General features: G+C 36.8%; 2 protein-coding genes across 6 annotated transcripts in view; one reads left to right on the forward strand and one right to left on the reverse strand.

Moving 5' to 3' along the window:
* Positions 1 to 215: 215 nt before the first annotated feature.
* On the reverse strand, positions 216 to 2,033 carry LOC131428137 (dnaJ homolog shv). Its single transcript, XM_058591836.1, has 4 exons — positions 1,683 to 2,033; positions 944 to 1,598; positions 678 to 888; positions 216 to 611 (listed from the first exon to the last, which is right to left on the reverse strand). The coding sequence occupies exons 1-4, from the start codon at positions 1,826 to 1,828 to the stop codon at positions 547 to 549; spliced, it is 1,077 nt and encodes a 358-aa protein (XP_058447819.1). The 5' UTR covers positions 1,829 to 2,033; the 3' UTR covers positions 216 to 546.
* A 2,166-nt stretch (positions 2,034 to 4,199) lies between these two features.
* LOC131428136 (uncharacterized) overlaps positions 4,200 to 12,154 on the forward strand; it is a 30,139-nt gene continuing 22,184 nt past the window's right edge. For all 5 annotated transcript variants that reach the window (XM_058591831.1, XM_058591833.1, XM_058591834.1 and 2 more), the window contains exon 1: positions 4,200 to 4,479. In XM_058591831.1, coding sequence (XP_058447814.1) covers positions 4,453 to 4,479 — 27 coding nt within the window. In that variant the 5' untranslated portion in view covers positions 4,200 to 4,452. The remainder of the gene's footprint in view (positions 4,480 to 12,154) is intronic.

Here is a 12,154-nt window from a genome sequence, read left to right on the forward strand (position 1 = left end):
CACGAGTTTTTTTATCTCTTCAATTTACATATTTTAAAACAATTGCTATGAAAAAATCCTAATTATTACAACGAAAATTAAAACAAACCTGATCGATCAGGTAGCCATTTCATGGGCGTCTGGGAAGCTCACACTTAATAGATCGGTAAAACACTACTAGTCCTGCTCAGAGTTCGCTACGTTGGTCGTGTCATTTCTATACAAAAATAATAGTATGCCGTTTTTCATATTCATGTATTTTCAACCCAATTGGTTTAGTCTACAATCACGTATTTACAATAAACTCATGCATCACAAATACACGTTTACTATAAGAAGTAATTCGAAACCCAAATGCTTTCTTGAATAAGTTATGTTGGAAATTACTATTTCTTAGCTAAGTTATTATTTGTGGCAGAAGCCTCAATCAGGAATTGCTGCTTACGTTCCCGTAAGCATTAGGCTATAGTAGGGAGCAATTTTTGCCAAAGATCATAATTCGAATTATTCTAGAGTACTAAACGGTGTTCTTAGTCTTATGAATTACCGACGGTCCAAATCACACATTTACGAGAATCGAAGTCCGTTGTACACACGATTGACCGAAGCTTGATTTAGGAGCTTTTTGATATCTATATAAAAAAATAGAAAATACGATTTGATTGATAATTGTTTAACCAATTAAAAGCAATTTTTACCTTCTTTCTCTGCATCGCCTAGTTGAGTTTTAGGGAATTCCACATCAAATGTTATGTAAAGAGTTCCTCGTAAATTATTATTTTCGTAGTTTGGCATGCCTTCGCCATTTTTACGAATTCTGGCACCAGGCCAAGTAATTTTTTCACGAGTAATAGTAACTTTGTGACCATCCAAGTGATCAATATCCACAGTAAAACCTACCAGAGCATCCTACAACGAAAAGGAAATCAGCATTGTTTATTACGTGAATTCGAAAAACACTCACCTGTAAACTGATTGTCACATTAGTGTACAGATCATCTCCTCGTCGTTCGAACCTTTGATGTGGGACCGTTCGTATTTTCAAAATTAAATCGCCCGGTTCGCCATCAATGTGCGGTTCTCCCTCGCCAGAGAATTTTGTCTCCTGGCCATCCTCCATTCCTTCTTCAATTTCAATTTCAATAGTGCGCTCCTCGTTCACCAGTTTTACGTTTGGACACTCATCGCAAACGGTTTGCTGCATCATCTGGAAGCGTCCGGGACCAAGATTACGCGTTACCATCTCCTGTCGGCAGTTACATTTTCGCGTTCCTTGCGCCGGTTTCATCACAGGCTTATTTCGTGTTATTTCAACAAAGTTCCCATTGTACAATTCTTCTAGTGTTACAAACAAATCCATAACAATGTTAGCCCCTCGGGGTGTTTCTCTCTGTTCCTGACCACCGAATCCAAAACCAAAATCACCGAAAAAGTGCGCAAACGGATCGCTATTATCCATCATACCTTCTTTTTTGACACACTCTTCGCCACACCGATCGTACAACTTCCGTTTTTCTTCATCTGACAGTACCTCATAAGCCGCACCTAAATCTTGAAATTTTTGCGATGCATCCGGATCATCTTGGTTCTTATCGGGATGCAGTTCTTTGGCAAGTTTCCTAGAAAAAAAATTTCATAATCTTTCTTCTTCAAGACTACAATACTACAGTTGAAACTATTTCAATAAAATTCCATTTACCTACCTATATGCCTTCTTAATTTCGTTCTTGTTCGCGGACTTCCGTAAGCCTAGTATTTTATAGAAATCTCTACCAGCTGAAACTTCCTGTATTAAGAGAAACAATGCTGCCTGGAGCAGAACGGAGCCCCACAATGCGAAAGATCTCATTCTTGTGCGTTCGTTCAATGACTAATTTTCACCTTACTACGAAAAAGTCGTAATATGACCCAGTCAACGCTAGCAATGCTTTGCAAGAATCATTTAAATTTAATAAATATTCTGGACGTGTTAAAATTTAAACACCCCGTTTTCGTAAAATTCTATAGCACAATGCTTCGTGTACCGTAATCACTTTCGTCTGTTGGGCAGTCAATCAATGACAAGGCAGTCGGCATTTGTTGGTGCGCTGTGATTGGTAGATAGCTGACATCACAAAATCGATCAATAGCCGGTGCTGTCGGTTCTTCATGCCACATACATGTGCAATCACAATGGGCTAGTTTTATCAATTAGGGCATATTCAGTAGTGTTCTAGTTTTAGATGCATATATTTCATGTCAGTTTTAAAATTCAAATCTGAATATTACAGCTGCTGAATTTGCTCTGAAACTTATAATTCCATAACACGATTAAAAGAATCTGAATTCAAGTGATAATGCTATATAACTTTACATGATATGCAAAGCTTCTTTTCTCAAAATTCCAGTATTTTCATTTCATTTACCTGGTCTCAAGTCTCGTTTTCATTTTTGGATGTACATGCAGGATTGACGAATATCAAATGAAATCGTACAGAAAAAAAAAGAAAGAAGAGCGATCTTGCAAGACGTGACTTGGCGAGAGAAAAACGCAATTTCGCCTGCAAAATTTTAACAGCTGCCGGAATCTTGCAGGCTTATGCCGGCTGCCAGAATTTCTCACGAGCGGGTAGGAGCTTGATTGTGGCATGTGAAAAATTCGATCGTCCCATGACGAAAAGGCCCGACTGCTGTTGAAAGCATTTAACAATTTGAAAATGAATAAAAATCGAAATAAAATGAATTTAAACGATGACATTTACAATTAGTTATTTTCTCAAACAAAAATGTATGATTTTAACAAATAAAAGCGTGTGTTGAAATATTAATCATTTTAGGTTTATTATTTCTTAAATCTTATTATTTATTTCAGCTGTCAAGTTTATAAATTCAAAGCAATATAAATATTACCTTTATGTAAAGTTAGTTAATTTTAAACTGATTTTGCAGGGTAAATTTACTATGAAAATGTTGGTCGAGAAATTGACAGGAACGCACAAATAAAATTCTTTTTATCAAAATATTTATTGAAACAAACCAATTCACTGAGAAAAATCAAATATTTAGTTTTCTAGTTTCAAGCAACAATATTTGCTATATTAAACCAAATTTTCTCTTGTCACTATTCTAACAAAATAAATCGTTGCGTGAAACCAAAATTTAATTACTTCTACAATACTTTCCTATACCTATGATAGAGATATCAAGATACAATCGGATTCTTGAAACGAAACGTTTTGTTCATTCTTCAACTAAAATCAACAAACTCTCTCTATGTAAGTGTGAATGAGTAAATGTATGTGTGGGTAGGTAGTTCTGGTGTGAGTGAGTGTGTGTGCGTATCTCGGAGACCAACAACCCAAACCAAACAAATTGTTACTTCAAACCGAGTTTATTTGTTTTTATAAAAAAAACTTTTTTGCTATTCAATTTCATTCATATTCGACGTCCGGTTTCGGATTTACATGATGATATATGTGAACTTATTTTTTTAAAGATGACTTCCTTGAATTATAGATACCAGGATTCTAATTACAGTTCTTATGGTATATCAGCTATTGGATTTTCTACGAATTCGATTTCACACTCGGTAATTCCGGTAATTGCAAAATGTTTGCAAAATGTTTACTTTCAATCTAGAAGACTTATTTTTAATAATAGAAAAACAAATCAAATTATTCAAAATAAAAATCATTTGTGCATGCAAGTTTTTTCTTATTGTTTTTATGAAAAATAAATTGTTTCAGATGAACTTTCTACGCTTTTTAAAGGTTCATGTACTTCTCTGCGTAACGTCCTACAAAATAACTATGGTTCAGTGGGTTTGTTTTTATGAATAGCTTGATACAAATAAATTGAAAGAATTATATCTCCCAAAACTTTCTCAGTTTGAACCAAAAATTACACGAACAATCAAAATAACAACCAATATTTGAAACAAAATGATGTATTAGTAAAGATGTAGGACCAAAGAGTCAAATCGCTGAAAATTAACAAAACAAATAATTAATAAAGAACATTTCATTCACATTAACGTATTAAATAACAAAAATATTTTAGCAAACTGTGAAATTCACAGCCGCAATCCCGCTGCATCTCAAACGGCGCATTCAAACTTCGTTTTTTCTTCAGTTATTAGGTTGGATGCCTTGGTCGACGTAAAAAGGATACCATTGCGCTTGTATGTGTATCAAATATACTTCCCTTCGCTTTAATAAGTCACTCTTACTTTGTATCTGTTAATTTCCATCATCAGTACTTTTCGTACCGATACAGTGTAAAACAAACTGGTTGCAAGCATCCAGGCGCAGTTCAGCATAGTGAATTCGTTTTTTCTTATTAGATTTTATATTTACTACAATTATCACACATTTTGTTTTTCTACATTAATACTGTAGTCGAAAAAGTCGCAGTGACAGTCGGAGGTGTATATAAAAGAAAGAAAAGTGGATTACAATACTTTCCTACTCCAGCATATATGAAAGAGGATTATGAATGTGGACTAAATCAATTAATATCGAGGTAAAATCTATCACTGATTGACACTGATATGACATTTAATATGGGACCAATGGGTACTATCGATTCTACAAGTGAAAGGAATAAAACAAGCATTTTCTTTTCACACTTGCGAAACATTGACAGCCATTCCGCTAATTCTCGACCCTCTTCGCTTTTCTAAACCATCAATTATTTACCGGATGACCTATTAAAATATTCTCTATAACTGTGCATTCAGTTCAAGTATTAATTTAACATCAATAGTTCACTCTTACAGGTAGTTTTGATGTAACAGATTACTATTGTTGATCTGTTGAATTTCGTTACTCAGCATATATACTTCGATGGAAAACTTTCCAATTTGTTGATTTATGCTGGGCCGTGCATGCACAGCGCTAACCCTGTAAAAATGGATTCGAGCCAAGAATAGCTTATTAGTGTCATGCAAAACCAAACGATAAAGCATGATTTATCTATCAAATTTAAAGTTTTAAATTATCACAATCGACCATTAGCCAAACTTTGAAAACTATGAACACTTGAAATTTATCGACCCAAATGTATACAGTTTTGCCGCAAAAAAAAATCCTACCGAATATCATGGAGTTGACCCCGTTGTTTTTTATTATTAAATTGAGCGTATGACTTTTGCGGCTGAACAAATTCATATCCCGGTCGCCTGTTATAACACGGAAAATAGTGAAGAGATGTAAAGTGCTTGTGTATGGAGGAAATCGATTTTACGTCATCATCCCGTTTCACTAACCCCACCATTCCATTTAAACTAGGGCTTTAACTATTAACGAAGGCTTTACATGCTCGTGTGCGGTTTGATAGTTTTTTGAAGTGGACCTAGGTAGGATACTTCAACTTCAGATTCAGGAATTTTGTTACCCAGCATCGATCGAGAGAAGCTTCAAATTACCAGATTATGGTAGCTAGAGACTAAAACATGTCCAGAAGAAGACGAACAAACGAAGTGCACATAAATTGTTTTCTGAAAAGAACCATTCTGATTTAGATTGAAGACTATAATCGGAAGCAATAGGCTAGAGTCAGAGAATAATATTTTGAATCTTCTTGATTATTTTCGATAGTGCAAGTTCAATACATGGCATGACATAGTGACCTAGTGAGATCATATTTGATAAAAGAATTATGTATGGCTGGTTAGCAATCTAGTATGTCCTACTGTTATGTAAATCGGCCATACCTTCATTTTATAACTGCAATGACCGCATGGTTTCATAATGAAAACCGTGCCCCTTAGTATTCGTTTTACAGATGCAATTATAGCTTGATCAAGTTTAAACTTGGCAGTTTACTTTTGTCTGGGTGGCTTATTTTTCCATTCATAAAAAAAGTTAACGTGAAATGATGAAAAGATTTCGTTAAAAAAAATATGATGTATTTGTGCGAAAATGTTCCTCTATATCAATATGCAGTTGTAAATCTAAATTATTTTATAGACACAATATAAAAATTCTAGAATTTTTTAAAACTTTTTGTCACAAATTAGATTTATTTGAACATTATTTTCTCTTAAAAAATACCTGATAAACTGAAATACATATCTGTGATATAACGTTAATTATACTTTTTCAATGTGTTGTTGTTTATAGTGACGTAAACATAGTAGAAATAAATGGTGTTAAAACATTATTTTAGTGAAATTATTCTACTAAACGCCCAAGTGACAGATTAGTCTTAAAAATAGTTTTGTTTAACAATAAAATTTGCTTTATTTACAAAGTACCTACAAGGTCCATGTAAATTATAATGACTACAAAAAAGAAAAAAATTATTACATTACTCGAGCCAATCAATCAAATCTGGTCGGATATATTGAAATTGTGTTAAATTTCTTGTGTTAAAAAAATTGTCGGTCTAACAATCAAACAAAGCTCCTCCAGCTGCTAATGTGTTAGACGCCCTATTATTATGCAAATACCACCCATTTACACGTCCCAGACGAACACGCAAATGCACACCGTTTGGTCACATTTCAACCGGAAATTGCGTGCAAGGCTGTTGAGCTATCAAAAAGCTAGCCGACACAAGAATTATTCAAATCGAGTTTCATTATGCTGAAATCCGACACTTCTCTGACACGTGATCCTATTTTTATCTAAAACTAGACCAAATTAAATTCCATTACTCAACAGTATCATCATCGGAAGGAATAAAGAATTAATTTACACTGTCTTCGACAAATCCACGCGGTAGAACCAAATGTTGCCACTAGTGTAATGGTGGTCGTTTATTTAAAGATACTAAAGGGTGTTACGATTGAAAATTGGTCAAACAAGGATATGTGTAAATCGGTCAAAGTTTTTTTTTACCTTTTTCATACAGAACTGTGAACATCGACTATTGAACGGAGGCCGAGAGACCGAGTGTCATACATCATTAGACTCAGTTCGACGAGATCTCGAAAGGTCTGTGTGCATATGTGAGTGTGACGATTTTCACTATCTCGAATCAAAGGTCCGCTATTTAGTTTTATCGGAATCTGATCATAAAACAGCATTGAATTTTATTCGTATCTGACATCTGGTCCCGGAATTCCTAGGTGATAAGTGAAAAACTTTCAGTTTCAAGATCGTGTTATTATACGTGCCATCGTAAAACAGAGCTTTATTGTTATGATTAATTCTTTTATTGTTATAGTCTTCAATGTTGCTCTTGCGGACCTTAATTTCCGCTTTCTGAAGTATCGGAAATAGTGATCTAAAGGCTTCAAAACCGAGTTTATTGCGGATCAACTTAAAAAATACTGTTAAATTTTCGTTGGATCTGACTTCTCAGTCTTGAATTAAAGGGTGATGAGTTATAAAAAATTGTAACCGCTATTCAACGTAACGATGGAATCTGTTTAATGTCTGTATTGACATAAGTCTCACCATCCTGTACCACGCAATGAATCAGGAATCAGAACAAATTGACTCAAATGGCGCGTTCCCCTTGATATTTGGAGATTTGTACCTTGCCCTACCGATATATAAGAAAGAAGGATTGAAAGGAAATGGTAAGGGTTGGACTAGGAGGATGGGGAAAATTGACGACACAAAAGCACATAAAAGCAGAAGCAAATTCTGCACCCCTAAGGGACGCTGAACAATCTGCTGGGGATCACATTTAGTGGAAGCAGAAGTAAATTCTGAACCTCTACGAGGTCCCGAATAGTCTGCTGTTAATAAAACCTCCAACCCCCGAGAGGATTTAGAGATCTTACAAAAGATCTTACGATTCGCAGTATGTACGAGCAGAAGTAAATTCGGTACCCCCTAAAGGATGCCAAACAATCTGCTAAACCCTATTTAAGGTGGATACAGAAAGGATTCATTCACTCCAGGAAGAACGATTAACCTTTCTGACTATAGTTCCTTACCACATTGGGTGAGAAACGAGAGAATATCCTTTAATTTTAGCTCCGCATACACAGACTCAACCATGTATGGAGAACCAAAAACCCAGATACGCAGTTGCGTCAATGCGGGACAGTTACATATCAGATGATATGAGTACCGTAATCGCATTCACACAAATCACACGAATAATACTTAGCACGTTGAAAAGTAGCCATGTGATAATTGAGTTTACAATGTCCAGTCAGAGCTCTGACAAGAATACTGCAATGATGCTTGGAGAAATACAGTAGACACTTTGACATTTTCAGATTTAAATTTGGTAGAAATGCTTTTGTCTGAGCGCATGTTTGCAAGCTGCGCCGATTGTACTCCACACAGAATCGCGTAGATTTCTGCTTGGAACACAGTGCAGTATCTACCAAGTGAATGAGACTGCTTCAGCCTCATTTCACGATAGTAGACACCAGCACCAGCACGACCATTCAACAGAGAACCGTCCGTATAACAAACTATGTGTTTATCAAGTTCCAGACAACCAGACAACCATTCCTCACGAAGAGGATAGCTCACATTGAATGTTTTGAAAGGAAAACTGCTTGTGAGAGTTAGGTCACTAGGAGCGAGTAAATACTCATCCCAGGTAACCATTTGAGACCACAAGCGAGTGTGGCTAGTAGCATAGTCTATAGGGTTACTGTTCCAAAGCCCTGTAACCTTAAGACGGTATGCATAAGATAATGCTTCTTGTTTTAGGAACACATGTAGTGGTTTAATGCACAGTAGCGCCTCTAGAGCAGCAGTAGGAATTGTCGTGAATGCTCCTGTCATCGCCATTAGGACCATCCTTTGGAGATGATTTAGCTTTGACTGAACTGTCCGACTTCTCCTTTCTGTCACCATACAAGACATCCATATGCTAAAATTGGTCTAACAATAGTTGTGTAGATCCAAAGAATGTATCTGGGTTTGAGTCCCCATAATTTTCCAAAAGCTCGTCTGCATTGGCCGAAAACCATGCAAGCTCTTTTAATCCTGAAGTCAATGTGAGCAGACCGATTCAGTTTTGAGTCAAGAATAACCCCGACGTATTTAACTTGATCGACCACAGTGACCTCTGAGCCGAAGAACTGTAACGGACGAGCTCCTGTGATTATCCTACGATGAGTGAAAAGCACCATTGATGTATTGCCCGGATTTACAGATAATCCAACCTGACAACACCATTGTTCAACAGATCGCAGGGCTTGCTGCATTAAATCAAAGAGACCGAGTTTATTGCGGATCAACTTAAGAAATGCAGTTAAATTTTCGTTGGATCTGACTTCTCAGTCTTGAATTAAAGGGTGATGAGTTATAAAAAATTGTAACCGCTATTCAACGTAACGATGGAATCTGTTTAATGTCTGTATTGACATAAGTCTCACCATCCTGTACCACGCAATGAAACTTCATCAGCTTCTTTACATACGGCTTTCGTGATTGTACTCTAACTGATTTACTCTGTCTATTGTTACGATTAGGCCAGCTACTTGGAAGTTAATCCGGTTTATAGTTGATCGCTAGATGTTCAGTGGTAGCTGACACTTCTAGCTTGCTTGCGATCACGGAATGTCAGGAACACTTACTTCTCGAACAGATAAGTAGGTGTTCCTGTTGAAACAGCTCGCCACTCGTTTCGACATTTTTTGTGGAATTCGTTGTCCCACCGGCTCAGTATTCCTGGCAGACAATAAATGTTCTACGAACACTTTGATTACATTAGTGATATAGTTGATGTAGCTAAATCCATCGTGCGAGTAGTTTGGATTTTCACGATACGTGAATAAAATTTTCACAACGCGTGAGTAAAATTGGCTTCGGTGACATTTTCACAACTGAAAAGTGAATATTAAAAGCCATATACAAGAATTTTTAAAATGGTGTGTAGGCTTTTTCGATGTACGATGAAAAAAATGTGCTTAGTTGAGGTTGATTAATTTTTAATCGAACACTCTTTACTAGGTGTGGTGAAAAGTTGTTTAAATCATTGTAATCCTCTTTTAGGTCGTTGCATTTATTAGAGCGATTTTTTTTTTCATTTTGATCAACCCAAAAAGTCTCGTCCCGCAAACTAAATTTTTAAAGATGAGCGATTTTTGAGGTTTGGGAACAGATAATAGTCTGAAGGATCACAATCGGATGAATAAGGTGGCTAAGAAATCAATTGGAGCCCTAAGTCATTAATTTTGCCTATAGTTGCGATGTTCCTTGGTGCCAACGCATTAACTGGAAAACAGCTTCTTTGCACTTAATGTGAGGCCGTTTCACAGGGATTCATTCAGTTCTTCGACATATAATATTGGAGTCAGATTTCATCAACAATTAGCAGTCGACGCCATTACTCTACCCGATTTAGCATCAAGCACGTCTCCGAAGTGCGCTCACGTTCATGTTTTGGTCCCAGAGCCTATATGCAGGGCACGTAGTGATAGTACAATTTTATCATCTTCCAAATCTTTCCAAAATATGGTGTATGTATGTATGCGTGTGTATGTGTTCAGTACTAATCATTCACCTTTCGGTTTGCCAAAACCATTGTTTGACATAGACTTGAGTAACAACATCGAAGAACCTGTCGCTGTGAATCTAGTAGGAAGAGAGTTTCAAATGTCTGTCTAAATATGAATGGTCTGGATGATTGCAAGTTTATCTGTCAAAATGCAAGTGCAAACAAATTTCCACTAGCAAAACCATTTATAAATTATTTGCAAAACATTTGCTTCTACGAAGAGTTTATTTTCGCGTGAGAGAAATTATTTTATTTTTGCAGCGCCCAAGATTCAAACAATGAAAATTTTCAGTTCCGATTTCAACATGTGAGAAAAAGTTACGTTGATCATTTTCAAATGATTTTATTCGTCGAGTACATTATGAAACGTCACTTGCAGGACCGTAGTAGAGAATTCAATATGTGTAAGAAATTTAACGGTTGTTTTGAAAAGCAATCACCAAGTAGAAATTATCCTGTAGAGGCGCTTCGAGCAGCCCAGTAATCCCTTATGGGCTCTTGAATTCGAGCTTTCATACAATGATAATACATGCGTGCAAAGTCGTGCGCAACGGTGATTCCTAACGGATTTTTGCTTGTATGTTTTATACAGTTTTTTTGAAAAGTGATGCGCAAATTTAATCAAATTATCTCAATTGAACCGAGCCAAATTCCGGACCTCGATATTGGTCAACAGATCATGTTATAAAATTGTTGAACTCAGTAACCTTTGATTATATATGAAGTAAATTAATTTCATTCCAATATATTATACCGTTCCAACCAGACGTATTTTCTATTCTATCAGGTTATGGGCCTGACGTGATGTCATAGAAACGGTTCAAACAGTTGAAGAAAAATTTTTTTTCCACCGAAGATTTTCAAATCATTGAAGATAAGTTTTCTCCAGGAGCTTTATGCCGATTGAGCGGTCTCCAGTGAGAAGAAGAGACGAAAGTATTTCAGAAGCGGTGCAAGGTTCGACTGTTTCCGGTATGGCGATTCCAAACGGAGAAGCGCAAGGAGCGACGAGTTCCCGGATGTCGTTGCCAGGCGGAAGTATGAATCTACCTTTGGCGGAGCGACTACGTGGTCAGGAAAACTATAGTTCCTGGGCTTTCGCGATCAAGATGATCATGATTCGGGAAGGTACGTGGACTGCTATTAAGGAAGAAAACCCGTCAGAAGAACTCTCGGAACGGGCGCTGGCTACCATATGTCTGAGCATTGATCCGATGAATTACAGTCTCGTCCAGAATGCGGCAACTGCCAGAGAAGCATGGGACAGTCTGAAGGCGGCATTTCAAGATAGTGGATACATCAGGGAGTTTGGTCTACTCAGACAGTTGACTGGAGTGAAACTAGTGGACTGTTCTTCAGTGGAGGAGTATGTGAACATGTTAATGTCTACGAGGCATAAACTGTCGCAAATTGGCTTTGAAGTGAACGATCGATGGATGTCAAGCATTTTGCTGATGGGACTACCAAAAATCTATGAGCCCATGATCATGGGTTTGGAAGCATCAGGAATCCAGTTGCGAGCCGATACCATCAGTGCAAAAATTCTTCAAGATGTCAAGTGGCCGGACGATTCAATGGGAAGCGATTCTAGTAGGGCATTTTATGGGCAGTCGAAAATAAAGAATAAATCGTCTAAGCCGGATAAGACACACATCAAGTGTTACAAGTGCAAACAAGCTGGTCATTACGCATCTGAATGTCAAAAACCGGGAATCCATGTTTCACAAGATCAGAAGCGAACAGATCATCGGCTTTCAAAGAAGCTCGATAGACACGC

Source organism: Malaya genurostris, chromosome 2 (genome assembly GCF_030247185.1).
Source record: "Malaya genurostris strain Urasoe2022 chromosome 2, Malgen_1.1, whole genome shotgun sequence".
In the NCBI taxonomy this organism is placed as follows: Eukaryota; Metazoa; Arthropoda; class Insecta; order Diptera; family Culicidae; genus Malaya; species Malaya genurostris.

What these genes read in the sequence shown, in the direction of transcription:
- LOC131428137 (XM_058591836.1), bottom strand. Translation starts at nt 1,828, where the DNA reads ATGAGATCTTTCGCATTGTGGGGCTCCGTTCTGCTCCAGGCAGCATTG. An exon ending in GAAATTAAGAAGGCATATAG is followed by an intron (nt 1,599 to 1,682) that starts GTAGGTAAATGG and finishes TTTTTTTTCTAG; the next exon opens with GAAACTTGCCAAAGAACTGC. An exon ending in ATGTGACAATCAGTTTACAG is followed by an intron (nt 889 to 943) that starts GTGAGTGTTTTT and finishes TTTTCGTTGTAG; the next exon opens with GATGCTCTGGTAGGTTTTAC.